Below are 17,660 nucleotides of genomic sequence, written 5' to 3'. Positions count from 1 at the left end.
GTAGCCTTATCACCTATTTTCATTCTTTTTTACTATTTCAGTCAATGTATTGGCATAAACAGTTTTGTAATTTTGTAATATGGGTTGAATTAACTTGATTTTTGGTTGTTTGACAAAAATTTAGAGAACCACACAAATTGTTCTGAATGGGAGACTACTAAAATTTACTAAAAAAATATCTTTTAGTCCTGAATTAGTCAAATCCATGTTGTATGGGAGGCTACTCTTGATATTTATCTCATTATAACCAAAGGAAAACATCGGTTTTAATGAATGAAATTGTAGCACAGGAATGCACAAAAGGAAAAATCAAAGAAAATCTCACAACATTTTCCCAAAACTTTTAAGCTACGTTTGAGCCAGTTATTGTGCATGCAAAACATTCAAGATTTTTTTTATCATATCAATGGTAAATGCATGCCAACTTGAAAGATGAAATTTAAAAGCAAAGTTTAAGTCGAAGATCATAGTGTATTAATACATTTCATTGACTTAAAACATTACTTTTTCCATTTTATAATTATTTCTTGTCACAACTGTATGTCTGCACTCACAGACATTTATAAACCAACTAGTGCTAAAAAAGCATGAGGATTCAGAATTTGTTCATCACTGGTAACAAAATATGATTATTCCCCTTTTGCTGCCAAGTGATAAAAACATATTGCACATGTCAGTTGTCCAATGAATCATTCTATACTTACAGTTTTATCAGATCTCATAGTAAAGAGATTCGCCATGAGTGTAGAGAATCCAGGAGCCAAACAACTTTGAGCTATAAATCCTAGCTTCAGTTCAGCAACACATACAGCATCATCTCCCCTTTTCCAGTCCCAGCTAGGAATATTCAGTAGATAAGCCTTTAAAAAAAATATTGTGAGTAGAGAAACAAATTTAAACCCAAACTTCTTTTTCTGTTCTTCTTTTGTTCCTTAACGGACTAAGTCCCTCCTTTTGTTATGGGAAACCAAAGAACTCATTCTGGAATAAAAAGATGTGCAATGGCACATAAGGCTGAAAAATTACTAAATATTTCATTAGTATCTATTTACATGTTCAAGGAAAACTGCAGACAGAAGATATGTATGTATCCCTTTTAGATACTTCATCTTTCTACATAGTATATAACTATATATTCTCTTCTGGTTGTGGCTAATTGCATGAATTGATATTTTCTTGTATCACACTGAAAGGGGTGTGATATGAATAAGTGATAAGAAAAATACATTAATTTGGTTGGCCTACCCTGCAATGTAATACAAATTTGGGACATTTCCATTGGCTATTGAAAATAGATCAATGATGTATTTCAATGTTCACAATGGACTGTTTTTTCTCTGTAACAAAAAAGGTCTGACACAAAGAAATTTTTTACCATAGGTTTATAAACTTGTAAGAATTGAATATTGCTTGATATCAACTCTCATTATTTAATTTAAATAATTGAAGAATGTGTCCATGGGACACAGATGCCCCCGCTTGTAAATATAAGTCAAATTCTGCAATTTTTCAATTTACAAAGGAACACACTCAAGAACAACAAAAGTGTCACCACCCAAATTCGAACTTGATCTGTGTTTGGAGGTTATAAGCATTGTGTATAAGTTTCATCATAACATTTGGTTGAGGCAAACTAAAGTTAGAGTGTGGAAACAGCAAATTTAGCAAGAACGGCAAAAGTGTCGCCACCCAAATTTGAACTTGATCTGTGGTAATAAGCATTGTGTATAAGTCTCATAAAATTTAATTGAGGCAAACTTAAGTTAGAGAACAGAAACTAATTTTGGGACATACTGATGGATGTACAGATAGATAATGGTAAAACTTAATGACCCCTCCGTCAAGACCGGGCATAAAAATAATAGTAAACCTTATGAAGGCCCATTTAGTATTATATTGAAATTAAATCCAAAGACCCATTAACTATTATATTGAAATTAAATGACTTCAGTTGATATCAAGTAATATCCAATTCTGAGTTGTTATGAAACCTATAAATATTAATTCTAAAAGATTTTTTACACACTATGTTGAGAGAACCTTACTTCTTCAGCACTTATATCGGCACAGCACAATAACTTTACAACTGTTATAAATGTAAGAGGACTATAGTGATGCAGTGAGTTTTCATATCATCATAATTGTGTTACTCACTGAGAATTTGAATGGTCCAGTCAATGAATTTGTTTGGTCCAGTCAATAAATTTGTATGGTCCAGTCAATGAATTTGTAATAGTCCAGTCAATGAATATGTATGGTCCAGACAATCCTCTTATCAGTTGGACCATATGTCATTTGGTTCAGACATCCATGATAGAGTTATTGAATTCTGCTTGTGTGTATGTGAACTTGGGCTTTAATTTTTTTCTTTTTTGTTTGTAAGAGTAGACACCCTTCTCTTTTCACTTGATACAATTAATCTGATATATCTATGTATCATTTTTACACTGTACAATACATATTCATTCTTTATATATTTCATATATTTTATGATGGTATGATACTAAACCCCTAACGTGAGGGATTGTACTTGATTTTCATCTGATGAATACATAATCTTTCAATCAGTTTAATTGAGGTTTGGAGCTGGCATGTCAGTAACTGCTAGTAGTCCTTTGTTCATTTATGTATCATTGTCATTTTGCTTAGTTTCTTTTGTTACCTATTCTGACATCGGACTCAGACTTCTTTTAAACTGAGTTTTACTGTGCGTATTGCTATGTGTTTCTTTTTCTACATTGACTAGAGGTATAGGGGGAGGGTTGAGATCTCACAAAACATGTTTAACCCCACCGCATTTTTGGGCCTGTCCCAAGTCAGGAGCCTCTGGCCTATGTTAGTCTTGTATGTTTTTTAATTTTAGTTCATTTTCCATTTTCACTTGACTAGCACACATTTTTATTTAGGGGCCAGCTGAGGACCACCTCCGGGTGCAGGATTTTCTCGCTGCATTGAAGACCCATTGGTGGCCTTCGGCTGTTGTCTGCTCTTTAATCGGGTTGTTGTCTCTTTGACATATTCCCCATTTCCATTCTCAATTTTATTTGATACTACAATAAAGATGTAATTATCAAAGGTGTTGTTTTCATGCCACAAGTTCATTACTATTTATTTGCCCTGAGAAGTTCAGTGTATATTCTGAGAAGTTCAGTGTATATTCTTATGAATAAAATATTAGAATGCTGATGGTTAGTAACTGATTCAAATGAAAGTGATAAGTCTGTACTATTGATCAGACTCAACAATTAGCCACCCAATGACCAAAAATGCAATTTTCCATGTATATCTAATTAAATCTAAAAACTTCTTCTAATTACGTTTTAAGACAAAAACGAATGCTGAAGTAAAATCAATGTTTTACTGATAACCATTGGAGATATTGTGTATTTCAGGTAATTTTGTCCTTAAAGCCAATCTGTTTAAAATAAATTTTGTTTTTAAATTTACACTTGACCTAGAGAAGTGTTAGCTATATGGAGAGCAGACTATCAATGAAAAAGCCAAAGGAAGCCTGTTCTGTAAGAAATACATTTTAATGGGAGCATGGCAATTTTCTAAAAATCGTATTTAATAACAGTCTATTATGTATCCTTTAAAATAGAATATATATGTTAGCAAAAGTGGCATATGAGTTAAATGCAGTTCAAATTCCTTCTACTTTTACACAGTAAGCCTGCTTTTTATCAAAATATTGACCATTTTGTTTTTAACTTTTAGTTTAAAATCCTGAAAAATTCTAAAAACATAACAGAAAAGTTTTTTTTGAGAAAAAAAATCCTAGCTTTATAGTTTGTTTTATTTGATTTTAGAAGAAAAGCAAACATATTGGTATCATGTCTTGACAAAGTGGTCTTACACAGCCTTTCAAATAAACTTCCCAATAAAATGTGTTTGTTGGAATGTGGAATACTGTAGGATAGCAATGGGGAATGGTGTATTGTGCCATGGAAAAGTGCGTACATTATGACATGGAAAAGTGTATACTGAAATCATTATGGGCAATGGATATGGTGCAATAATGAACAGTGTATCATACAATGGGGAACAATGTATTAGGTTAACACCTTCTTCACTGTTTCTTTTTTTAACCATTGAAAGTTGTACTTGTAGGCTTTCTATGTAATAAACTGCATAACAGGAAATTTTGAATGGTGGAAGGGAGAATAGTGTATGTTGTAAGGGGAAAGTTTACACTCAGATCAAGGACTGTATACATTTCACAAACATTACAATGTTATATAATATTCTGTGAATAGACTATGTATGATTGTTTCATACCTTATTATGGTACTGCATCAACTGTACAATAACTTTGATATCAGCATGGAAGTTTTTGATAGATATAACCCTCATTATATTAGCAGCATCCTCCTGGTCTGGGTCAGTACAGTATTTATTGGCTAGAACTAAACAGGCATCAGCTGACTGGATCTGCATCATAAATAATATTAAAACAGTTTTTCCTTAGAAATAATGTTAATTACCTTTTTCTAGGGAGAGAATACAAATAGCAATTAACAGATAATAATTTAATTTTGGATGTAACGCGTCTGCTGATTGGCTGACGTTGTTTTGTTTATCTGCTCATAGACATAATTTAGTCATGTGACAGTGACATCATCAACGTTTTTTCATTGTTTACTCCGGTTTAAAATGGAATTTAGAATTAAATTATAAGAAATAACTGTAATATTTTATCTGTCTATTCGAAATAACATAAAAAATGTGATGCACACTTTAAAATAACCCGTGTATTCAGTGTGCATCACATTTTTGATGTTATTTCTTCATAGACAGAAAAAATATTACAGTTATTCCTTAAATAAATGCATTTTGAAACTAGAGGACTCTTGGCTACATCTCATCTAAAGGGTGTTGACTTATGATGAGATTGTAGAAGAGAAACTCCTTCATGTTTAAAGAAATATCAATACGGGGTAATCTATATTATCATTTATGAAGGAAAAAACAATTAAATTTTTCATTCTATCTAACTATTGAAAAGAAATTGATGCAAATTAAGAAGTTTATAATAAGTGTTGAAAATTAAGGTGAGCCTACAGGCATGAGGCCCACACTTATTCTGCAGAACCAGTTACAATGTTATTCTTACAGACTAGACCACTTGCACTCAGTGACTATAATGTTAATACATACAATACAATTTCGATAGGCAAATAGAACTGTTGCTGTATACTTGAACACTTATTTTTGGATAGCAATTTAAAGTTTTATTAACCTTTACTCTCTCTAGATCATTGGCATCCATCACTGTTCCCTGGAAAAATTCCACTTGTGTGAAGTGTCTCTTTAATAAACCTTCTAATTCTAGATCTGGCAACATTCTGTAAATAAACAATATGCAAAATTAAAAAGCAATCATCTTGAGTGTCTATAGTGATAACATACACCCACTGAATTCTTATAAAACATGTAATAAGTTAAACACTGTAAGTATACTTAGTGCTTTATATTTTAAAATGAATATACAAACCTACAATTAAAGCAATAATTAAACAGCTATGAAAAGGAGAACAAATTAAACAATTCAAATTATTGGAAGGCATCAGCTATTTATTCTTATGGTTTTGATACATTTGAAGAGGGGCAGATGGACCTTTTCAAGACATCAAGATTGGGTTGTTATTTTTGCGGGAATTTTGGAATTTACACTTTTTTGGACTCGGGAATTAATGATTAATTTTTCAAGATCCAGGAAAGAATGCTTCATTTTCTTCAGGAATTTGGGATGCATTTTCTTTTTAGGGAATTAGGGATTACACCCCCTCCTATATACCCCTCTCCTAGAAGCATTTTAACAAGATGCAATTAGTCTTCATAGGAGGTGAATATCAAAAAGTTGTCATCCCAAGGGAGAGTTGTTTCCTTGAAGACTTAAGCCTTTATCTTCCTAGACATAATAGTTTCAGAGATTGTCCAATGGTCAACAATCTACTGTCTACTAAATGTGTTGTCTACTTGGAGAAAACTATATTGTCTCTGTTCACAACAAACTTTATACCAAAGAATTCTGTATTGTTAGAGTATCATTGTATAGTAAATAAATATGTACATTTCAAAAAAGAAATGTATGAAAATGACAAGTTATAGGGAAAAACTTAGTTTGGCAGAACAACAAACACTAAAGAAAAATGCTCATCACTGCAATCAGATATAACTGTTCATTTCTCATTCTCATAAATGTCTATCAACTATTTCTATTGTTTGATATCATACTGATTACTGCACCCATTATTCATGATTATCCTGGTAACTTTGTACCAGAAATTGGCAAACAGATATTAGTCAATTCTTTATGGACAGATTTCTGTATATAATGATGTGAACAAATCCTATAATGAGGTAATTTCTCCTGGCTTTAGTCAATAACCAAATGACAGACTAACAATTATTACCTTAAAATAGTTATACAAAAGACAGAAGCAGCTGATATCTTATTAAGACTTTATATAATTAGCATTTGTCTTTGAAAGCTTAATATTGGAATTTTATATAGGAAACCAACACACTCCGCCCTTGGACCAAGGCTATTTTCACAGTGCTCTCTTTTCAAAAGTCACACTAAATTAAACAAGAGTGCACACGCTGAAATGTCTCGCCTGCTTTAAACTACCATTGATTTTATGTTGATAGCCCTAAATATAAAGTTTTACTACAAGTATCACATTAACCTAGGCCAGGTTTTTTTAATTTGTTGGTTTATGGATCCGCCGACCCTATTTTTCAGATTTGCATATTAAAAATAAAATTGACATTTCATGCTTTTCTATTCCCAATGACCCTAAAATATACATTATCCCTGAAATATAAATAAAAATATTCTTTTTTATGAAATTAAATGCATTAAACATTAACAGAATTGATTACACATTGAGTTGTAAAAAAATAAAAATAAAAAAATAATCCGTATGTTTACATACTAAAAAATAGACAAATCAATCATAACTGACCTTGAAATGTTGTTTGTGCAAATAATTTTGCGGAGCGAAACCTGTGTTTAAAACCCATTACAATAAGTTCGTTTTCCTTTTTTGTCATAATTTCGTAAGATGTATGTATCATCTCATAGATGAAATGGACCTGTCCAAACGTGAAAGACGTCAGTTAAAATAATAGATATTCACAAACAATTTGGACTTTTCTTGTTTCATAAGTATTGAAAATAAGTTCGTCCAATTGGGTATCAAAAACAAGAATGCATGACAACTGATGAATCCAATATCCTCGTCTTTCCAGTGGACGAGTCTATTTCGTTGTAGACAGGGATGGTAAAGCTTATTTTTGTGCGACGTGTTTGCAATTTTTATTTATTAGTTTTCGTGCTTGAAGATAATTATTCACCATGTTTCCTGAAATTTGATAAAAAGCAACTTGGGTCTGTTTTTTTCTTGTTCCTGAAATGACGATTTAATTTTGTCTTTGTTCATGGACATATCCCTTCTTTTTGACGTGGTATGCATTTTATGTTTAAAACAGCTGAGCAATAATATTTGGAACTAAAAAAGATATGATGACTAAATAGAATACCAAACATATGGTTAGTCAGGTGAAATATATATTTATTTTTTACATATTTATGTCTTGAAAGATATTTTTTTTCTTTTTTTTTGAGGACTGTGCAAGGTATGCACATACCAAATATAGTTATCCTTTTACTCATAATAAGAGAGAAATTAACATTACAAAAAATCTTAACTTTTTATTCAAGTAATCACTGAACCATAAAAATGAGGTCAAGGACAAAGAACATATGACAGACGGAAACTTCATAACATAAGGCATCTATATACAAAGTATAAAGCATCCAGGTCTTCTACCTTCTGAAATATTAAGCTTTTAAGTAGTTAGTTAAAGCCGCCGTTGCTGCGGCCGGATCAGTACCCCTATGTCCAGCTTTCTGCGACAAAAATGCACAACCACAAGCATGAAATAAATTTTCCTCCTTGTAGAATATTACTATTCCAATGAAATTTTCATCTATAAGAAAAATCCACCACTGCTTCTCTCCAAAAGGGAGGCATATGAGTAAATAAATAAATAGTGGCAACAGATTTCTATCTTTTAATCACCATATACTCCCTTGAAAGTGACATAAATTGAACAATTTATAACATGTGTCCAATACATAAAATATTAGTGAAGACAATATTAAGTCCATTGTGACCCTCCTCTACTTTTTCCTTGTAATATTTGCAGAATTTTCTTCAGCTCATTAATAGCAAATGTTAATAGCAGTGTGTGTGTGTGTGTGACTTACATATTTGTATGTAATTATTAATTATTCAATGAAACCTCATATTACATTTCAGGGCAAATTATGGACAAATTTATTTTTTGTTAAAAGTGTGTTTTGCTGTATTACTAGATATAATATACTCAATATGGAAAAGTGTTTTACTTTTTTACATTATGAATATAAATTTCCTAGTGTAATGCAATTAGAATAGATTCGATATAGGCAGTCACTTTTATTGACATTTTGCAACTGAGATTATTCAAATTATAACAAATTGTAAACTATTTCAGAGCATTTATTTGTACAGAACAACAAATTGTCAATACTGAATATCACCAAAGATGCTAATCATCATGAATTGTAATATGGCTTTTTAAAGTTTTAAAGCCATTTATTCTACACGATTAGTCATGTGGGAACAGTTTCAGAAAAAATAAATTACTTCGCTGAGCGCAGCTGGATACGACCGCAGAGGTCCAACCCTGAACAGTTGGGGCAAAAATGGACACAATATTTGTGCTTGAAACCGGTCTGAATTTGGATTGAAATTAAATGTTTGTCACAATATAGGTTTCTGACACCAAATTGTAGTCAAAGAACTTAGAATTGGTTATATGATTTGAATTTATATTCAATTTTTTGCTTTTGTGCACTTCACTATGCTGTTACAAAATTTACCCCCCTTTTTTGTTTTGCTTTTGTGCAATACACTATGCTGTTGGCAAATTGACCCCCCCCTAAGAAAAAAATATTTCACCCCCTTTTTTTTTGGCAAATTTTTTTTTTTATCCCACCCCTCTTTCTTTTTAATTTTCTGAAATCTGTAATGAGAAAAAAAAATTGTTCCCCCCCTCAAGATATGGTCTCAATTCAAATTTCCAATGGAATTTGCAACCATAATTACCCATTTAAATACATCATAAAAGTCTTAAAATAGAAAATGACATACATAATCATGTCTTAAAATAATATATCTTTAATCAGCATTTTTATTAGTAACTTCTAAAAATAAATTGACAGCTAATCACCTCAAGACAATACAAAATTTCTTTATACATAATTTTAAAGCAGTGTAAGGGAGGTAATCCAAATTTAACATTGTACATAAAAGTGATTGTCCATTAACAAGGAAACCCTTGTTTTTCCCCCTTTTTTTGCACCCAATTCCTCAACGATTTGAGCCATTACCCCCCAAAGCCAATCCTAACCATCCCTTTGTGGTATGGAAACTTGTTGTACAATTTCAGAGAGATCCATACACCGTTCCACAAGTTATTGTCTGAAAACTAGAAAAATGCTTATTTGGGCGCCTTTTTTGGCCCCTAATTCCTAAACTGTTAGGACCATAACCCCCAAAATCAATCCCAACCTTCCTTTTGTTGTTATAAACCTTGTGTTTAAATTTCATAGATTTCTATTTACTAATACTAAAGTTATTGTCCAGAAACCAAGTGTCTTCTGACAACAACGACGACAACGTGATACCAATATACGACCACAAAAATTTTTTGCGGTCGTATAAAAAACCAAGTTCCTGTGATATTTAATCAATGCTATTTTCTTGTAAAGACCCTTCCTTACCAAAATAAAAGCTCCTTGTTAAAACTTAGACAATTTACCAACAGCTTACTTTATTTTCATGCACAAATTTGGAATAATACTTCTTTAATAATTACAAAATTACATTTTAAAAATTAAAATCAAAATTACCTATAGTTTTAGTTATAGTAAGACCTATGAAAATTGTCCCTTAATTCTATCACAGTAACAGTGAATTATGGAAATTAATTTAATTAATGCTATAACTTTAACAGTGCATTATGGAAATTTATTTGAATCAATGCCATATCTGTAACAGTACATTATGGAAATTTATTTGAATCAATTCTATCACTGTAATAATGAATAATGGAAATTTATTTGACTCAATAATGAACAATACCTGTGTTCACTGATATGATGTACTGAAAGTATAGAGGAACAAGCATCAGAAATGCTTGAGGAAGATTCAATGCAAGAATGGAGCTAAAATGTGCCTATAAGCTTTCATCATGTAAGTCATGTTGTGACCTTTGACTTTGACCACTGATCTTGACAATCAATAAGATTCAATCTCTCACATTTGACAATGACTGATTAAAATAGGATCTAAGACTAAAGCTGTACTGTGCAATCTCCTGTCATGTCGTTAACTTGAAATCTGACATCTGACCTTGAAATTCATTCCTGTTACAAAGAAATGGACAAAACATGTCAGTTGGAGGGAAGACTAGATGTCTTTGATGCCAACAAGTGTGTAACAGACACAGACAAATGGACTCAAGAATACATAAACAGAAGGTGGTGTTACTATATATCATTTAAACAGATTCACTGTTGGGGAATTCAAATTTGAACATCCTATTCATTTATCAATAAATCCTTATCAAAAGAGGGAAAACCTTAGAATTTTTATACTTTCATAAACTTTTTTTAAAAAAAGGCTTGACATCTTACATATTTAGTTTGCTTTTGTTATTGAGTCTCATCAATATTCATCACACACTGCCTTTATTTCACAAAGATATTGTTTTCTACTTACTTGTGAACAAAGACTATTTCAACATCAACATCTTCTCTGTCTTTGTGTAAGAAATCATTGAGGAAGTTGGAAACTGAATCAAATGTTATATGACCACATACTACTATGTGCCTAAAAATAAATAGAAGAATTGTAATATACCAATAGACGACTTTTAAGTTTGAACATTTTCCTGTACATTTCCTATGTCACATTGCTTTTGTTATTACCTCACAGTAAGAACCAATAGTTAAACGATGCCATTTACACCAATTGATCTCTGGTCAACTGGTGCAACTCATTCATGAAAAACAACTCAAGATTGGTCTATTAAGATTTGGTTTTGTTTTCAAGTTTCAGATACCACTTTTTCAACTGACAATTTCATTTACACTTTTCAAAATGTTGGACATCAGAGTAACAAAAATTCCCTACAAAATGTTCTCTAAAAATTAAATGATGCCAAATTTGGTTCTAAAATATGACTTTTTCAATACATTTTCTTAAAATTCTTTTATTTCTCATTGCAGTTACTGCTCGACATCAATAAGGTTATTCAATGTAGTGTTTTTTACAAATAGGTAGAAAAATAGATAAAACAATATGATTGCTCATCAAGTATAAGTTTGTTATTACCTGTAATACAAAAACTGTCAATGTCTGATGGTACTCTGATATCAAAGAATTCCAATGAGGGCTAATAATTGACTAATTTTATCTCTTTGTCAGATACTGTACATTCAGAAATTATTGCAATGTTTTTATTATTGCAAAAAATGAGACAGGGTTATAATCGCAATAATTTAAACTCGTATTTTGAAATTTTTATATAAATTGAACAGGATTTTTCTCAATATCCCAAAAATTAAAATCGCATTTTAGTCTAAAATGACAAAATCAAAATAATAAATGCATGCAATAATTTCTGAATTTACAGTATATGCTTTGTTGTTAGTGCAAAAAGAAAATATCATATTCCAATACAACTCCACTTACTTTTTGCCTCTTTCTTTTTTATATGACCCTCCATAAACCTGTCTTCTACCAAATATTTCAAGTAATTCAGGAACAAAACTGGCAAACATACCCTACAAATTGTATATGAGATATTTTTTACAACTTATAAACAAAATAGAGACCACTTGGAAAAGTTTCAACATATAGGGTTGACAGAATGATCAAATTATATACAGTGAGAACAAAAAAGATGCAGTATGAATCTTTTAAGGATGTACACCTCTGAGGAGCCAAAAATTTCTAAAATTAAACTTTTTTTCTTAACCTGATTTTTGGGTTCATATGACTGTAAGAAAGTAATTGATGCAGAAAAAATCATATGGTAGTGCACTTCTTTTTTTGCTACAGCCATTTGAAAGCACTCATTTTTAATGATTTTCCCATTTTTCATCAATTTTTACATATTTTTGAGCTATTATCATAAACAAAATCACAGATACACAATTAAAACTTTTTTTTAATACTTTCACTAAAGATGAAGTGGACCAATCTGAATAAATTTAACTTAAAAAAACTATAGGTTGGTGTTAATATTAGAAAGTTTTATAAAATTTTGTTGCTTTTTCGTGTCAAGTCAATTTTGTAAATTTGTGATTTTTCTCTTTTTTTTTTCAGAACAAAAAGCATATTATTTCAACTTCTTTGCTATAAATGATTGAAAAAAAACATATCTAAGAATTTTGAAAAGAAAAAAATTGATATGGGATGTACATGTTTTGGTAAAACCATTTCTTTATACTCCTCAACTATTTCTCAATATTTTGGTTGAAGACACTGACTGGATTGGTTATAAAAGGAGTAGGTCCGGTAAGGGCCGATTTTGGCCTCAAATTTCAGGTTCTTCAGATGAAAGATTTTGGACACTTTTTAAACACTTAAGTGTCTACTTCAGTCTATTCAATTAGTTTATGTGAAAGATTTTAACTGATTTAGTCATTAAATACGCTCAAATACAAGCTTAAATATGACAAATCTATCAAATATGCCATAATTTGTCACTTTTCAGATGGTTTTTGTCAAAAATGAAAGTGGCCGCATCCGTGTTCACTCTCAATCTTTATATATGTTATGTATTATCATCAAATACAACTTACATTTAAATATTAAGAATGAACACAAATGCGGCCACTTCCATTAAAGACGAAAACAGTATAAAATTTAACTCAAATGCTAAAATTGTGAAGATTTCATGATTAAGCATGACTTAATGATGCTAGTACCCGATATATGTGCATTGTATTGTCAAAACAAGCCCATATTTATGCAGCAGAAGTATTCTACTTTCCAATAAATAGCTAAAAGTTTACATTTTAACAATTTTGTAAAACTGCTATATTTTGGGGCCAAAAAGGGGTCTTACTAGACCTACTCCTTTGAAAATTTTGTTACTCAAAAACTACTTGTTGTAAGTACACAATTTTTTCACAGAGTTTAGTTTGATTATGATATTTTTAAAATTCACTGATATTTTTCACTTGTATCACATGTTTTGGAAATAATTCCTGAACAAGATTTCAACGAGACTGAAACATGAGAAGAATACATCCTTAATGTTAAATCAGAAATTACCATGCTCAAGTACAGATATTATGGATTTCTGAACACTTTGTACTTTTAGATAATTTATTTGAGAAGAATAAGAATAGTAATGTGTAGGCTTTGAAGGAGGTGGTACAATAGGTTTGTATATTTGAATTGGATCATCGATATAACAGAAACGCCTAGGTTTCTATTTAGGCAATAGTTCCATTCAGTGATGATGAATCAGTAAAAACATTTGATAGGCTGTGAAGATTACCAGAATTATAGAAATACCAGTACACCACTTGGCTTTCAAAATTTCTTGAGTTTGAGCGTTCCTGATGAAGGTACCAGAAAAGTGCATTGCCAAAAAGTGCTTTGGGCGCATCAAATCTATAATGTGCTATTTTCAATTAACTCCATAATGTAAATGACTAATTGAACAAATACTCCAACTTCATTCAAAATAGACAATAATGGTACTTATTCAATTTATACTTCAAAGATTCAAATACTTCTTAAATATTTTACATTGAAAAATAATGTTAATTTATCTGATATTTCATTGGTTTAAATACCATGATGTATTACAATATTTTTTTCATTTTACTTACAATACTTATCATTATGAAGATGACAATAAAGATTCGACCAATGTCTGTCTTAGCACTAATATCACCATATCCAACGGTTGACATGGTAACCAATAGAAAGTATAAACATTCCCAATAAGACAGACTTTTAGCATTTTCAAAATTTCTCCATGGATCACCAGAATTTTCAACCTGAAATGACAGAAAATTATTGGAATTGTCAATAACCTGTGAATTGTTTGCTCATTGTGATATACTGATTCAAACATTTTATCTTCATATAACTCAAGCTTTACCATAGTTTCTTATTTACCCTAAACTTTAAACAACTTGTAACTCAAAGAATATTTTGATAGCTTTATATTGTTTGCTAGACACTTTTAAGGTTGAAAGCTGTAATTAAATTGCTTGATTCAATTTGATCCTTTGCCTTTTTAAATATTTTTTTATCAGCTCCAATTCCAATTGTCATGTAAATATCTTTTGCAATATTAACAGTTCATCTGATGCAAAGCATCATTACTAAGTTTTAATTGACATCCTTTTTTAGTTCAAAACACAAGTTTTATCTTCAATTTTGGAACTATTTTAATATCTTCGTTAATAGTTTGAACTTACTAAATGTAAAAACCCTCCTGAAGCGAGCCATAGACTGATGAAGTAAGTTAACATTTGACACAGTCTGATCATTGTACTGGTCTGTAGCATATTCAGGTAGGTCAGGATATCTGGGATAGACATTAGTCTTAAAGCTCTCAAGAATCTTAAACCTACAAAAACAAAAAAAATTGTAAAACCTCGTTGACAGTCATGTTTTTAAATCTAAAAATTAATACAGCAACTTTCTTAAATATTACTAATGTATAAACAAACTGGTATATTTTCAAGAAAACATGCCTCAAATTGAAAATATATGGTTAAAGAAATAAAAATCATGTATATAAGCAAAATAAGTTATTCAGAACAAACCAAAATAAATGTGGATAGTATCCACATGTGGACACAGATGATGCCCCAACTTGCATATCATATAGTTATAAAGGGACATAACTGAAGAACAGTAAAAGTGAAGCTACCCAAATTTGAACTTGATCTGAGTTTTGTAGTAATATGCATAACATTTGGTTGAGGTTAACTTAAGTAGAGAACAGAAACTAAAAATTCAGCAATTTTTCTTTTTCTATTTGTAAACATACATAACTCTAGAACGGTTGTGTATAAGTTCTATAACATTTGGTTGAGACAAACTAAAGTTAGAGAACGGAAACAAAAAAATCAGTAATTTTCACGTTTATAAAGGGACATAACTCAAGAATGGTAAAAGTGTCGCCATCAAATTTCATACTTAATCTGCATTATGTAGTAATAAGCATTGTGTATAAGTTTCATAACATTTGGTTGAGGCAAACTAAAGTTACAAAACGGAAACAAAAAATTTGTACTTGATCTTAGTTTTGTGGTAATTAATATTGTGTATAGGTTTCATAATGTTTGGTTGGGGCAAACTTAGTTACAGAATGAAAACTAAAAATTTTGCAATCTTTCGATTTATAAAGGGGCATAACTCAATAATGGTTAAAGTGACACTACCCAAATTCAACTTGATCTGTGTTTTATCAGTGGAAGTCAAAATTAAACATTGCATTGTATATAGCATTGGTTGTAGTTAATTCAACTATAATCATGGACAAAGGAAGATAACTCCAATTTTAAAATTTACTTGATATTTAGAAGAAAATAAAAATTTTGCAATTATTCCATTTAAAAAGGGGCATAACTCTAGAACGGTTAAAGTGATGCCACCAAAATTCAAACTTGATCTGTGTTTTGTGGTAATAAGCATTGTGTATAAGTTTCATAACATTTGGTTGGGGCAAACTTAAGTTAGAGAACGGAAACTAAAAATTTTGCAATTTTTCCATTTATAAAGGGGCATAACTCTTGAACGGTTAAAGTGACGTCACCAAAATTCAAACTTGATATGTGTTTTGTGATAATAAGCATTGTGTATAAGTTTCATAACATTTGGTTGAGGCAAACTCAAGTTAGAGAACGGAAACCAATTTTGGGACGTACGTACATTCGTTTGTTCGTTCAAACGTATGTACAGCAGACAAGGGTAAAACTTGATGCCCCCACCGCTACGTCGGGGGCATGAAAATTGGTGTAAATCTCTACAAATAAAATTCATAATGCAGATATCATGTAAAGATTTTTTAAATACAAATGTATGAATAGATATCTAGAACTTCTTACTTAACTAGAGCTGTCTGCATAGTGGGACTAATACCCCTCGTACATGCATTTTAGTTGCTGCTGTGAAATTCAGTATTGAGATTTCTGGCTTTCAGCCATTCATTTAAAATAATCATTGCCACTGTGTTAGATTGACACATGGTTAATGATAGGTCATTATGAAAGAATTATATTGACATAGGAACAAAGTCTGAGGTTTGTATACTGTAAATTTAAAAATTAAAGGTCAATATCAAGTTCAGTATTATGCTTCTATATACTAAGTGTTGTCAATCTATTAAAGTGCTACAGTACAAAAGTTATGCACCAATCACAAATCTGACAATGTTTTACTATCATATGGGTCAAAGATCAAATTCAAGGTCAGAGTGACCTGACTTTGATGTATGACATACCCCATCCCATTATGCATCAGCATACCAAGTTTTTTCAACAAAGTTCTATGGTACAAAAGTTATACACATGACACAAATAAGACAAGGTTTTACTAACATAGGGGACAAAGGTCAGAGGGACCTGATTTGGTTATATGATAAACCCCAGCCCGTGATGCAACTGCTTACAAAGTTTGGTCAAGTTCTATGGTTCAAAAGATAATTTGTGCCATACACGAATTGGACAAGGTTTTACTCATAGGGGTCATAAGTCAAAGTCAAGGTCAGATTGATCTGACTTTGGTATATGATACCCCCCAGCCCATGATGCAACTGTTAACCTAAGTTTTACAGTTCAAAAGTTATGTGCCAGACACAAAGCGGGACGGACAGACAGACAGACATGGTGATTTCTATATACCCCCAAAACTTTGCTTGTGGGGGAATAATGAAACAAACTAGAGAAAAGACATCGCACACGAGATATGAGCAAGAGAGAAAGGGTACATGAAATAGTTAATATTATGTTAGTATTGGTCCATCTCCATAGTGTTACAGGTATCTTAAACTAGGAAGACTGTTTAAGTGGACTAAATCATTTGTCTCCCTGTCATCTACAGAAGTTACTTGTGTAAAAGAAAAGCAAAACACACTCATTCTGGTATTACCCCTTATGTTTGTTTTTGTGTGTGTTGCTCTTTTAAAGGTAAATATTCCCCCAAAATCTATTCTATTTGAACTTGCAGTCAAAGGTCAAGGTCAGATGTCAGCCATATTAGTATTTGACACATCCTCTTTGAGATGATGTACCCATATTCAAAATATCTAGTCTATTTAAGGTGAACAAAAAGGACCCCAAAAAATATTTTTTCTAATTTTATTGTCAGAAGGTCAAGGTTAGATTCGTAAGAGGTCATCTTGGATAGTATACAACACATCATATTGAGGTGCTTTGTGATTATCGTATCTAAATGAGAGAAATATAGATTCCACCACTGCATCAAGTGTGCTACGATATTTCTCCACTCGAGACAGTTAAATTTAAATGTTTAAAGCAAGAGGCTTGCAGAGCTTTTTAAATA

General features: G+C 31.2%; 1 protein-coding gene across 3 annotated transcripts in view; it reads right to left on the bottom strand.

The window, feature by feature from the left end:
• LOC127709077 (calcium-activated potassium channel slowpoke-like) overlaps positions 1-17,660 on the bottom strand; it is an 83,043-nt gene that overhangs the window by 40,333 nt on the left and 25,050 nt on the right. For all 3 annotated transcript variants that reach the window (XM_052214423.1, XM_052214424.1, XM_052214425.1), the window contains exons 5-11: positions 14,567-14,718; positions 13,970-14,140; positions 11,814-11,905; positions 10,839-10,949; positions 5,240-5,345; positions 4,279-4,431; positions 705-860 (exon numbers count right to left, since the gene is read on the bottom strand). In XM_052214423.1, coding sequence (XP_052070383.1) covers positions 705-860; positions 4,279-4,431; positions 5,240-5,345; positions 10,839-10,949; positions 11,814-11,905; positions 13,970-14,140; positions 14,567-14,718 — 941 coding nt within the window. The remainder of the gene's footprint in view (positions 1-704; positions 861-4,278; positions 4,432-5,239; positions 5,346-10,838; positions 10,950-11,813; positions 11,906-13,969; positions 14,141-14,566; positions 14,719-17,660) is intronic.

This window comes from Mytilus californianus, unplaced genomic scaffold (genome assembly GCF_021869535.1).
Source record: "Mytilus californianus isolate M0D057914Y unplaced genomic scaffold, xbMytCali1.0.p SCAF_7, whole genome shotgun sequence".
In the NCBI taxonomy this organism is placed as follows: domain Eukaryota; kingdom Metazoa; phylum Mollusca; class Bivalvia; order Mytilida; family Mytilidae; genus Mytilus; species Mytilus californianus.
This window is presented reverse-complemented; position numbering and strand designations above follow the sequence as displayed.